The sequence below is a fragment of the Pipistrellus hanaki genome, assembly GCF_964339955.1.
Source record: "Pipistrellus hanaki genome assembly, chromosome: 2".
NCBI lineage: Eukaryota > Metazoa > Chordata > Mammalia > Chiroptera > Vespertilionidae > Pipistrellus > Pipistrellus hanaki.
In genome coordinates this window covers 174,029,932-174,042,902 of record NC_140504.1, presented here as the reverse complement: position 1 = coordinate 174,042,902, position 12,971 = coordinate 174,029,932, and the positions used below count along the sequence as shown (strand labels likewise).

General features: G+C 57.5%; 3 protein-coding genes across 4 annotated transcripts in view; 1 reads left to right on the top strand and 2 right to left on the bottom strand.

Annotated features, from left to right (window-relative positions):
- DYNLT4 (dynein light chain Tctex-type 4) lies at positions 1-2,510 on the top strand. Of its 2 annotated transcripts, XM_084874730.1 has the most exons (3): positions 1-667; positions 1,371-1,442; positions 1,757-2,510. In XM_084874730.1, exon 3 carries the CDS (start codon positions 1,761-1,763, stop codon positions 2,418-2,420), a length of 660 nt encoding a protein of 219 aa, XP_084730856.1. In that variant the 5' UTR covers positions 1-667; positions 1,371-1,442; positions 1,757-1,760; the 3' UTR covers positions 2,421-2,510. The 2 variants fall into 2 exon arrangements, with proteins under 2 accessions (XP_084730856.1, XP_084730855.1); XM_084874729.1 differs by having other exon boundaries at positions 1-1,452; positions 1,662-2,423.
- The window catches only part of UROD (uroporphyrinogen decarboxylase), a 158,429-nt gene extending 145,716 nt beyond the window's left edge, over positions 1-12,713 (bottom strand). The window contains exon 1 of the mRNA XM_084874671.1: positions 12,710-12,713. The gene's annotated coding sequence lies outside the window, so the exon portion shown is untranslated. The remainder of the gene's footprint in view (positions 1-12,709) is intronic.
- Positions 2,437-7,296, bottom strand: PLK3 (polo like kinase 3). Its single transcript, XM_084874755.1, has 15 exons — positions 6,953-7,296; positions 6,693-6,800; positions 6,482-6,598; positions 6,210-6,339; positions 6,030-6,117; positions 5,145-5,240; positions 4,860-5,058; positions 4,630-4,753; positions 4,362-4,453; positions 4,032-4,125; positions 3,812-3,895; positions 3,560-3,722; positions 3,293-3,422; positions 3,020-3,133; positions 2,437-2,899 (listed from the first exon to the last, which is right to left on the bottom strand). The coding sequence occupies exons 1-15, from the start codon at positions 7,163-7,165 to the stop codon at positions 2,708-2,710; spliced, it is 1,944 nt and encodes a 647-aa protein (XP_084730881.1). The 5' UTR covers positions 7,166-7,296; the 3' UTR covers positions 2,437-2,707.
- Positions 12,714-12,971: the final 258 nt, after the last annotated feature.

Sequence of the window (12,971 nt, the reverse complement as noted above, 5' to 3'; positions counted from 1 at the left end):
AGCCCCCAGTACTCGGTCAGCAGGGTGGGAAGGCTGGGTGCCCGGTGGTGAGCCCCCTCCCATGTGCTCAGGCAGCCCTGAGTTGAGGAAGTCAGCCAAGCCCCACCCCAGCCCTGCGCGGGGAGCGGAAATAGTTGTCCTTGTTTAGACTGAAGGAGGCGATGGAGTCATGATGCGCTCCTTCCTGTGGGCCCGGAGCCCGGTTCCGAGCAGCCGCCCCCCAGCGGCCTCCAGGTCTCCCCACATCCCGGGCCTCGGAGACTCACAAGGGAAGAGCCATTCTTCACAAGAGAAATGGGCAGCGGCCTAGGAGCCCTGGGGGGGGACCCCTTTCTGACCAGCACCCCTCTCCACATCTGCGCCCCGTTGTCCGTCAGGGTAGGAGGTTCCTGGGTGCAGGGCCCCACTGTCCCCTCTCCCGGTGACTCAGCCCCCGGCGCTCAGCACGTGCTCACAGGATAACACTCCCGGGTTAAGTCAGAGCCCGGAGGGCGGGAGGGAGCCAGGAAGGGAGGGGTGCTTGCCCAGCAACCCATGGCAACGCCACAACACAGGCACAAGGGGCCCTTCTTCCCCACCTGCCGGAGGCCGCCCAGGCTGAGAGCTGCAGGTGACAGGTGCCTGCGGGGATTTCAGAAGAGCGGCCATCCCGGAACAGATCCTGGAGGTAGGGCCAGAGGCCACAGCAGTGGGTGAAGGAGCTTCCTGTGCCACCTGCCCCAGCCCTAGCCAGTGTGGGGAGAATGTGTGCCCTCCGTGTTCTAGATGCAGGTGGGGGGAAGATGGCTGGACATAACACCCACAGGGCGAGGACCGGTGGGCTGGAGTGGGGTCTGTCAGTCCCTCCTGCTGGTTAGGGGTTGAAGGCCCCTCTGTCTAGGCTGAGACACAAAACAGATGCCTCTACCCCAGTGGTTCTCAACCTTTCTAATGCCGAGGCCCTTTAATACAGCTCCTCATGTAGTGGTGACCCCCAACCATAAAATTATTTTTGTTGCTCCTTCATAACTAATTTTGCTGCTATGAATCGCAATGTAAATATCTGTTTTCCAATGGTCTTAGGCTCCACAGCAGCGGACCCACCGTTGAGAACCACCAGCAGGGTCGCCTAAGACCATATATTTACATTACAGATATTTACATTACGGTTCATAACAGCAGCAAAATTAGTTATGAAGGAGCAACGATAATAATTTTATGGTTGGGGGTCACCACAACAGGAGGAACTGAATTCAAGGGCCGCGGCATTAGAAAGGTTGAGAACCACTGATCTAGACTTTCTCCTGCCGGCTGACCCCCAGTGCCCAGGGACAGGGTCAGTCCAAGATGACAATCTAAGCAGCATCTTTCCTTGTTTATGTCCCTAACAGCCCTCAATCCTCTGAGCACCTAAGAATTCCCTCAGCCCTGGCCTAGCTGATTGACCTGCCTCAAAAACCCAGGTAAGAAGAGGTTAGGGCACATGTGTCAAACACAAGGCCCGCGGGCCAAATCTGGCCAGCCAGGCCTTGCAATGTGGCCCGCAACGCGCTGTCATCACTGCACTCCGCTGTCAGTTTATGACATTGTCAGTTTATGACTGTTCAGTAAACCATTTGGCCCGCGATTTAGGCTGGATTTTAGATTTTGGCCCCTTCTCTGATTGAGTTCAACACCCCTAGGTTAGGGGATAAAAGATCCCTATTACCGAGTAAGAAAATGAGTAACATTCCAAGGTGAAGGCCACCCCATCCAGTGTGGGTCTCTCGGCCCGCAGGTCCATGGCTGGGAGGCCTGTGGCCCCAGGACGCCAGGAGGAGGAGGCCGCCAAAGAGCCCGGGGCGAAGCTGTCGCTGGTGCGGCCCCCGGGCCACCTGCCCAGCATCGACGAGGCCCGGCCCGCGGCCCCGGGCCCAGCCTCCCGCCGCGGCTCCGTGCTGGGCCCGACTGCATCCTTTTCCCGCCGCAACTCGCTGGCCGGCCCAGGCGTGGGTCCCGGCGGCCGGCGGCCATCCTGGGGCCCAATGCCCCTGTTAGGCTCGAGGATCAGCTTCTCGGGGCTGCTCCTGGCACCTCCGCGGCGGATGGCGCCCTCGTACCGCACAGAGCCGGCGCCCGGGGAGCGCTGGGAGGCCGTGCGGACGCAGCACGCCCTGGAGGAAGTGCTGGCCGCCGGACTACGAGACGCGGTCTACCCCGGCCCCAAGGCGGGGGCCCTGGCGCGGGCGCTGTGCGAACGGGTGCACGCGCGCCTGCGGGAGCTCGGCCCGCCCCGCTACAAGCTGGTGTGCAGCGTGGTGCTGGGCCAGCGCGCCGGCCAGGGCGTGCACGTGGCCAGCCGGGCGCTCTGGGACGGCGCCCACGACGGCCTGGCCTCCGCCACCTTCACCAACGCCTCGCTCTTCGCAGTGGCCACCGTCCACGGGCTCTACTGCGAGTGAGGAGGCGCCCGGCTTCTGCAAAACGGTTTATTGCCCCAGGAGGAGGCCCTCCCTCCGGCGGCACATCCCAATAAATAAACGTCTGTCAATAAATAAAAGTGGTCCATAAATAGCGCCCCCTAGCTGGGGGCTAAGGCTCAGGCTTTTCTTGGAGAAGGGCTGGGAGGCAGCTCGGACAGGCAGCCCGCAACCCCTGTCAAGTTGGTCCCTGATTCCCTGGGGGGTTTGGCCCAGAGCCCCCAGCGAGGCACCGAAGGGACAGGGAGGGCCGCAGAGGCAGGGCCGGGCTAGGCCGAGCAGCGGTCCCGCAGCAGCCGCAGGGTGTAGCGGAGCCGCTGCCGCAGGTCCGGGGAGCAGCCCAGCTGCCGCAGGTGGGAGGCCAGGTAGGTGCAGGCGCTGCGATTGCGGGCCACGAAAGTCACCAGCAGGGGCTCCCAGCCGCTGAGGACCAGCTTGGTGTGGTCTCCGTAGAAGTTCACCTGCGCACAGGAGGGGGGCGTGCATGGATCAGGGCCTGGGCCCCAGGTCCTTTCCTCCCCACCACCACCACCACCACCCCAGGCCTCCTGGCCGACCCCCATCCCAGGAGGAGCTCTCACCTGGACCGTGCCGTCGCTGAACAGCATGAGCAGGGCCTGGTCCGTCTTGACCCACTGCAGCAGGAGCGGGGGCACGGGCACCTCCACTTCCTCCACGCTCGGCAGGTCTCCACCCTGGGAGCAGAGGCAGCTCACCCGTCTGCCCTGAGCCAGGGCCCTCCCCACGGATGTCCCCCTGAGGGGGTCAGCCTGTAGCTTCGGGCCCCTCCACCACGGGGAACAGAGAGGGACCAGGACGCGAGTCCTCCACAGGCCCCGCCCCAGGCCACACACCTTCATGAGGTGCTGTTCCATGTAGGAGGCGAAGTACCGCAGGACGCCCAGCTGAGGCTGCAGGCCCCGGGGCACGGCGCCCACCGCGAAGGAGAAGTGCTTGGAGCTGGTGGGGTTGTAGTGCACCGTCCTGGAGGGGAGGAGGGGGCAGAGGTCAGAGGGGGCCTGCGCCGACGCCCCTCAGGCCCCGGGCCCAGGAGCGCACCCCGAGGGGCAGCCCTGCTGGGCGCAGCGGCCTGGATACAGGAAGCCCCGCAGCGGCCTTACTTCCTGTTGGCCGACAGCGCCATGTGGGTGCCGTTGTTGAAGAGCACGGCCACGCGGCGGCTGGACAGCTGGTACCCGAAGCCGAACTTGTTGGAGTAGTCGACCCACTTGCTGACCCACACCAGGGGCTCTGGCTGTGCCAGGGGCGCCGGGTTCTGATCCGCTGTCGGGGAGAGGAAGGAGTAGGGCCTGCCCCGGGCCTCGCAGCCACAGACCTCCCACCGCCGTCACGGGCACCGGACCCCAGCCTACCCGGGGGCATGAAGGCCAGGCAGTTCCTGAGTGCACAGAGCGCGGACTCCACCACGGTGGCCACGGTCAGGCCCTCTTCAAACCCTAAAGGGAACGGGGTGCCCGGAATGAGGCCCTCGTCCCCCGGGGCCCCGGCCACGTCCTCCTGCTCACGCCTCCCCTCCGGCCCCCGGTTTCAGCCCCGTAACCGCTGGCACCTCTCACGCTCCTGGCTGCTCACCATCTCCGCTGCTCGCCAGCGTCCCGCGGGGGGAGCTGTCTTCGGGCGCCGTCTCCACCAGGCTGAGGGGGGCCGGGCCGGAAGCGGCTGGGGCCTGGAGGATCGGGGAGGGGGAAGGAGTGGGTGAGACAGGCCCCGAAATCCAAGGCCCTGAGAGTCCGTGGCCCAGCCCGGCCCCCGCAACCAGGACATCCCGGGTCAGCCCGGGTCAGCCCCGCCTGGCTGATGAGACGCAGCCAATTAGGCCGCCACGAGGCCGATGCTTCACCCGCCTCTTTCATCGCGGGCTTCCCGCAGCTGCTGGGGTGGGTGAGTCAGGGAGCACCTCACCTCAGGCTTGGCATCCTGGTGGCCGATGGACGTCCGAGTGAGGCCGCTCACCAAGCCGGACACCTCGTCCCGCTCCTCGGGATGGTTCTTACCTGGACGGGGAAAGGCAGAGCCCTCAGGATCCTGCTTCCCGCAGGGAGGACACAGCCCACGTCACCCACGCTCTCCCGGGCTCCCAGGCTCTCACACCCCCACAGTGTGTGTGTGTGTGTGTGACAGCCCCGCTCCCGCCTCCGCACCCTCCGAGCCGCCGGCATCCCAGACTCACTCTTCTTCTTCCTGCCGAAGAGGCTCTTGGTGACTTTGACAAACAGAATCCTGGCGGGGTTCACGGGGACCAGGTCTGGGACCGTCACGCAGCTGTTGATGGGGAGCCGGTCGGGGGTGTAGCCCTGAGGAGCGGAGCCACGTGAGCGGGACAGGGAGGGTCCCGCACCGGCCCCCCCTCACTCCCCCGGGGACCTGCGAACCGGACGAGGGCGCCCGAGAGCCACGGACCTTGGTAAAGAAGTCGTGGCGCAGGATCTGGTCGATGGAGGGGCGGTCCTGGGGCGAGGCCCGGAGGATGGCGGCCAGGAGCTGGCGGGCGTGCAGCGAGAGGCTGGCGGGCAGCGTGTAGTGAACCTGCTTGATGCAGCGGTACGTCTCCTTCAGGTCGACCGTCTCGAAGGGGGGGCTCCCGCACAGCAGTGTGTACCTGGGGGCGGAGGCGCGGGGGCGGGAGTGAAGGGGGAGGCACGCCCACCCCCACGCCCATCTGCGGGCACATGACCTGCGACTCACATGACACAGCCCAGGGACCACACGTCTGCCTCCGGGCCGTGCCCCTGTCTCTGCAGCACCTCCGGGGCCACGTAGTTAGGGGTGCCACAGATGGTCCTGGAAAGGGGAGGAGAGGGCAGGGCTTAGGCCCAGCCCAGCGAGCCCTCGCCCCAGCCCTGCCCCCACTGCGAGTCCAGACAAAGCAGCTGCCTGTCACCCAAGGCCGGAGAACTCCTGCTTGTCCTGGGACAATGGACGCTGGGGATGGCAGCTGAGTCCCCGCCCACCTGCCTGGCCCAGCTGCTCTGTAGGACCGGGGAGGGAGGGCCCGGCCCCCCACCCTGCCCCCTTCTCCAGGGTCAACAGAGGGGCCATCACCGACCCCGTCCTCCTTCCCCCACTCCCATCTGTCAGACACCCACACAGGCTGTCACCTCCTACAGTCTGTGCCACATGCACACACCAACACCAGCTGTCACCTCCCCACACACCCATCCGCCACACACGCTACCTGTGTCACTCACACCCAGGTCTTCGTACACACAGGGTGCCAGGTCCTGCCATTCCCACACTCCCTCTGTCTCGCACACACAATACTGGGTCACCTTCCCCATCCACACACAAGGTCAGACACACAGCTCCAAGAATCCTAATATCCCGATGTGTCTCAGGGACTCGGACACCCAATGGACCCTCAGCCTCTCCACCAGTCCCAGCAACTCAGGCTGCCACCTCCACCTTCACATGTTATCTTCCCCAGCTATCTCTCTCACACACACACACACATACACACACACACACACACACACACACACCAGGCAATCATCCGGCTTCCCACACAGGTGCTGCCTGTCAGGCAGGCGTCATCTGTGTCGCACACTGACTGTGCCACCCCGAGACACTCACTTCTTCCTATGCTCCGGGGGTTCCAACCGGGTTGCCAGCCCAAAATCCCCCATCTTCAGTTCCATGTTCTCAGTAATAAAGAAATTTCCTGTAAGGGGGCAGAGAGGTGTGTCACACTCCTTTCTATGCCTCTCCACCCCCACCCCCACCCCGACCCGCCCTGCTGGCCCGGAGCCTCACCCAGCTTGAGGTCTCGGTGCAAGATGCCTCGCTGGTGCAGGTACTTGAGCCCCGAAAGGATCTGCCGCAGGTAGTAGCGCACTTCTGGCTCCAGCAGGGTGTGCCGGGCCTTCCAGATGTGGGCCAGGGACTACGGAGAACCACCGCCTCAGTCCCCGACCGCCCTCCCGGGCCCTCCCTCCACCTGTGCTCCACGAGGGAGAGGCAGGGTCTCCAGCTTTGGATCTGAAGGCTCCTTTCCCCCTCACCCCGAGTCACCATCCCTCCCTCACCTTCCGGCTGCAGAGCTCCAGGAAGATGTAGATGTTGTCAGCATCCTCAAAATGATGTGAGAAGCGCACGATGTGGCGGTGCTGCAGGCCGCGGTGCAGCTCGATCTCATTTAGGATCTGCAGAGGGGGAGCGGGATCGTCATCCTCCCAGGGCTTCCTCGCCACCGTCCCCACCCCGCGCCCCATCCTCTAGACCCGGGCCCGAGCCCACCTTCTCGCGCTGATGCGGCTTGGTGATGCGGCTCTGCGAGATGACTTTGACCGCGTAGGCGTTGCCGGTCTCGGTGTCTGTGGCCTCGTAGCAGCGGGCGAAGCCCCCCTGTGAGGAGGAAGGGGGGTCAGGCATGGCGCTCCCGGGGAGGCCCGATCCGGCCCGCGGAGGTCCCAAGCGCCCCCCCCCACCGCGCCCGGCGCGGGCAGAGAGGCCGCCAAGGCCCCCCTCGAGCCCCGCCAGCACCTCCCCGAGCTCACCTTGCCCAGCAGGCGGCCTTTGAAGTAGGTGCGGCCGCTGCCTGGGTCCGTGATGAGGCGCCCGGGGTCCGGCGCGGGCGGCGCGGCCCGCGTCTCCGGCTCAGGTCCCGGCCTGGCATCCGGCGGCGGCGGCCCGGGCCCGGCGGGGGGCGCGGGCGGCGCGGGCGCGCTCGGGAAGGGGCGCGGGGACAGGGTGCCGGCCGCGGGCTCCATGCGGGCCGGGCGTCGCAGCGCGGGTCGGGCTGGTCCTCGGTCCCACCCGCCGGGGCCGCGCGCGGCGCCGTCTGGATTGGCTACGCTGGGCTCGCGCCCGAGGGAGCCCGTGGTTTTTATCAATGAACGCCGGCCCCCTCCCCGGCGCCTCGTCACGGAGGGCCCGCCCCCTTCCTGGCGGCGCGTCACCGTGAAGCCACGCCCCTCCGCGGGCTTCACCGCCAGGAAGCCCCGCCCCCGCCTGCCCCGCCTCGAGGCCCCGCCTCCTGCCCAAGCCTTAAAGACGCAGCCACACCGCCGGGCACCACGTGGCTGCCTCCAGGATGTGAGGCCCATCGCCCCGCCGCCCCGCCCCATCCACCCTGGGGGCCGGGCGCCCATTTCTTCCCCAGTCTTCGTGGTTTTGCTGAAGTCAGAGCGAGTTCTGGGCAACTGCGGGGTTTTCCCACAACTAGGGGACCAGCCAGGAGGGGAGAGGCAGGGCCGACGCTGGGTTTCTCCCCGTTGCGTCTTCCACATTCCCCTTTAAATGCCTCAGGCCCTGGCCAGAGCCCCCAGGTCCAGCCCAGTGCTGACCCCTTCCGGGCCTGGGCGGAATTGCAGACTCCCGAGCCCAGCCTGGCTTGCGCAAGAGGAGGGTAGAGTGGGGCTGTCACACTGAGTTTTGGGGTCAAACAGATCTGGCATTTAAGGCTTTTACCATGCGCCAGGCCACATCTTTTTTTTTTTGGCCACATCTTTTTTTTTTTGGCCACATCTTTTGCTACCCACTTCCACACGTGAGGGGCAGATCTAGGGTTCCAGTGGGGTTCTCTCTTCCCTTTTCCGGAAACCCCCACTGCCCTGAGTCAGCAGCCAGAGGCCAGAAAGGTAAGAATGGGAATTTTCTCAAACCTAGCAATGGACAATTGGGCAGGTGGTCCGGGGGCCATCAGGGCCCCTCGAGCCCTGGTACATGCCGACCCTTCCCAGGGCCAGAGGCAGAGAGGTGGGGTCTTAACCCCTCTGGAGTGTTAGTTATAGGTCTCCTCCTGGCCTTGTCCTCCTCACCTTTCTGCCCTCACTCTGTAGGACCAATCAATTTTTTTTAATTTTTTTAATTTTAATTTTTTTTTTATATATATTTTATTGATTTTTTTTGCCCCCCTCCCTCCCTCCCATACATACTCTCCCTCCCCAGAGTTTTATGTCCATTGGTTGTATTATACTTATATGCATGTACACAAGTCCTTCGGTTGATCTATTATCTCCCCCAGATCTTCCTCCCCTCCCCACTGTAATTTGACACTCTGTGTAGGACCAATCAATTATTATTCCATTCAGTTCTCAAAGATTTGTTGAGAGCACCTGCAAAGTGCCCAGCACTGTCTGAATAAGGCTGGCCAAGGATACTGTCCTCCTTTAATTTACAATCTGCTTGATGGAAACATACAACAGGCAAATACATAAATAAGGTAATTGCAGGCTGTGAAAAGTGCTGTAAAGGAAGTAAACAGAAGAGTAACCAAAGAGCCTACTTTAGAAAGAATAGCCAGGCCTTGGCTGGTATGGCTCAGTTGGTTGTTTTCTTGTGTACTGGAAGATCACAGGTTCAATTCCTGATCAGGGCACATCACTCTTATTGTACATTGATGTTTCTCTTTCTCTTCCTCACTCTCTAAAATCAATAAATTAAAAACAAAAATAGTCCTTCTTTTATTTATTTATTTGTGAAATCTTCATCCGAGGTTATTTTTCCATTGCTTTTTTCCAGAGAGTGGAAGGAAGGGGGAGAGACAGAGAGAGAGAAACATCGATGTGAGAGAGACACATCAATTAGTTGCTTCCTGCACACATCCCGATCAGAGCTGGGAAATCAAGCCTACAACAGAAGTATGTACCCTTGAAAGGAAGGAATTGATCCAATCCTAGGGCCTTTCAGACTTCAGGCCAAAGCTCAATTCACTTAAAAAAGAAAGAAAGAAAGGAAGGAAGGAAGGAAGGAAGGAAGGAAGGAAGGAAGGAAGGAAGGAAGGAAGGAAAGAAGGAAGGAAGGAAGGAAGGAAGGAAGGAAGGAAGGAAGGAAGGAAGAAAAAACATGCACGTCAACAAATATATTTTTAGTCCGGCCAGCATTGCTCAGTGGTTAAGTGTTGACCTATAAACCAGGAGGTCAGGGTTCCATTCCCAGTCAGGCAGGGCACATTCCTGGATTGTGGGCTCTATTCCCAGTAGGGGGTATGTAGGAGACAGCCAATCAATGATTCTCATCACTGATGTTTCTATCTCTCCCTCTCCCTTCCTCTCTCTGAAATCAAAAATATTTTTTAAAATATTTTTTGAGTACTCAATACAGGTCAATTTTACCTCCCAAATATCTCTGAAATCTACCCACTTCACTCATCTTACCCCCCACACCCTAATCTGGGTCACAGTCTCTCTGGTTGGGATTATTGCTATTGGACCTTGTTGGTCACCCTGCCATTAGTCTCATCTCCATTTTATCTTCCTTCCACATAGCTATCCCACCCAATTCAGGCCCTAACGGCCTATTTCTCTAACCTTGCCCTTCACAGCCACTGAAGGGAGGACCAAAATAGCCTGAGATACGGAGGAGAAACACTAGTAGCTCAAAGGAGGTGGAGTAGGAGATAGGGTTTGGCAGGAAGGCTCATCACTGATGTTTCTATCTCTCTCTCCCTCTCCTTTTCTCTCTGAAATCAATAAAAAATATATTTTTAAAAAAAGAATCAACCAATGAGCTCTGGTCTGGTTGCTCAGTTGGTTGGAGCATTGTCCCATACACCAAAAGATTTCAGGTTTGATTCCTGGTCAGGGCACATATCTAGGTGCCGGGGTGTTATCCTGCATCTACTAGACATCTACTAGGGTTCAGGAATCTGGAGAAGGGGCTTCGAGTAAATTAATAAAGAGACTATTCATGAAATATAAATTGGGAAGGCATTTTTTGGGAGAGCCAGGGAAGGCTTAGCTTTAGTAGCTAAGTTCCCCGAATCTCTGGACCCCTAGCTTTTTAGAAAATAAATAAATAAATTATATATATATATATATATATATATATATATATATATATATATATATATATTTTTTTTTTTTTTTTTTTCCCCTAAAAAGCTATTTCAGAGAGGAAGGGAGAAGGAAAGAGAGATAGAAACATCAACAATGAGAGAGAATCATTGATTGGTTGCCTCCTGCACGCCCCCTACTGGGGATTGAGCCCACAACCTAGGCATGTGCCCTTGACCAGAATCGAACTTAAGAGCCTTCAATCCACAGGCCAATCCTCTATCCACTGAGCAAAACCAGCCAAGGCTGAAACCCTAGCTTTTTATTGACACACTGGAGGACCAGTGCACAGATTTTGTGCACTGGAGGAGGGGAGTCGCTCAGCTCAGCCTGCACCCTCTCTAATCTGGGAACCCTCAAGGGATATCCGACTGCCAGTTTAGGCCCAATCCCACAGGGAGTCGGACATCCCTCTCACAACCCGGGACTGCTGGCTCCCAACCGCTTGCCGGCCTGCCTGCCTGCTCACCCCCTAACCACTCCCCTGCCAGCCTGACTGACTCCCCTGCCGGCCCAGTCCCCCCACAACTGCCCTCCCCTGCAGGCCTGGTCTCCCCAATTGCCTCCCCAGCCTCGTCACCCTAACTGCCCTCACCTGCCTACCATCTTATGACCACATGGAGGTGGCCATCTTGTGCAAGGGCCTGACAGTCAATTTGCATATTACCTCATTATTATATAAGATTTTGCCCAATAGCAAAGCAGATATACATATCAAAGGTAAGGCCCAGTAACCAGTAGGTTATCAGGTTGGGGGAACTGTCTTCAGCTGTTCCAGCAGCAGGTAATAACATGCAGATTTTCAGCCCTGCTGAAGCCCCAAAGGTTCACCAGCCTTTTGATGAACTTTTTGCAATTATGACTTGCTGGAATTAGCCTCCAACACCTAGGGACTGGGTTCAATCCCCAATCTGGGTGCATACAGGAGACAACCAATTGATGTTTCTCTCTCTTTCTAAAATTCAACAGATCCCTAGCTAGTTTGGCTCAGTGGATAGAGAGTTGGCCCATGGACTGACAGGCCCCGGGTTTGATTCCAGTCACGGGCACGTACCTTGCTTGCAGTCTCAATCCCTGGCCTTGGTGGGGCGCGTACCAGAGGCAACCAATCTCAATTGATGTGTCTGTCTGACATCAGTGTTCCTCTCTCTGTATCTCTCCCTCTCCCTTCTACTCTCTCTAAAAGTCAATGGAAAAATATTCTCAGGTGAGGATTAACAAAAATAAGTTTAACAATAAAATTCAATGGAAATATGTCCTCAGGATGAGAATTTTTAAAAAAGAATAAGCTAAAACCGGTTTGGCTCAGTGGATAGAGCATCGGCCTGTGGACTGAAGGGTCCCAGGTTCAATTCTGGTCAAGGGCATGGACGTTGGTTGCAGGCACATCCCCAATTGGGGGTGTGCAAGAGGCAGCTGATTGATATTCCTCTCTCATCGATGTTTCTAACTCTCTATTCCTCTCTCTTCCTCTCTGTAAAAAATCAATAAAATATATTTTAAAAAATAATAATAAATAAAATTTTAAAAAGAATCAACCAATGAATGCATAAATAAGTGGAAAACAAATAAATGTTTCTCTCTTTTCCTTCTTCTCTCTCTAAAATCAATCAACCAATAATTTAAAAAGATGTCAGATCAGATCTGGGCCCACCTCAAGGCCTCCTTTTTAAAAATATTTTTATTGATTTCAGAGAGGAGAGAGAGGGAGAGCTAGAAACATCAATGATGAGAGAGAATCATTGATTGGTTACCTCTTGCATGCCCCCTCCTGAGGCATGTGCCCTGACCAGGAATCAAACCCTGACCTCCTGGTTCATAGGTCGGCACTAAACCACTGAGCTATACTGGGCAGGGTCAGGCTTCCTTTTTTTTTTTTTTTAATATATTTTATTGATTTTTCACAGAGAGGAAGAGAGAGGGACAGAGAGTAGAAACATCGATGAGAAAGAGACATCGATCAGCTGCCTCCTGCACACCCCCCACTGGGTATGTGCCCGCAACCAAGGTACATGCCCTTGATCGGAATCGAACCCGGGACCTTCCAGTCCGCAGGTTGACGCTCTATCCACTGAGCCAAACCGGCTTCGGCAAGGCTTACTTTTAACTTACTTAAATATCTTCTTAAAGGTCCTGGCTCCAGATACAGGTACAAGTCTATATGTGCCCTTGACAGGAATTGAACCCGGGATGTTCAGTCTGCAGGCCAATGCTCTATCCACTGAGCCAAGCCAGCTAGGGCTAAAGTGTTCCATATTTAAAAATAAAAAATCTCTTCACAGTGTCAGGTCACAGAGGATAAGGGAGCCTTGCAAGACTGAGAGATGCCAAGTAAGGCTGGGACTCAGGAGGGACTATTGGATTCAGCTTTAAAGAAACCTCAGGCCCAGTCGGTGTGGCTCAGTAGTTGAGCATTGACCTATGAACCAGGAGGTCACGGTTCGATCCCAGCCAAGAGCACATACCTGAGTTGCGGACTCCATCCCGTGTTTGATGTGCAGGAGGCAGCTGATCAATGATTCTCTCTCATCATAGATGTTTCTCTCTCGCTCCCTCTCCCTTCCTCTCTGAAATCAATAAAAATATATTTAAAAAAAGAAAACACCTCAGGTGGTCTTTGGAGGCATTTCATGCTTACCAATTGTTTTGCTATTCTGAGCACTCTGTGAGTATTGATTCATTTGGTATTCATAACAGCTCTGTGAGGTAGGCATGTATTATCATTCCCATCTCCCCATAG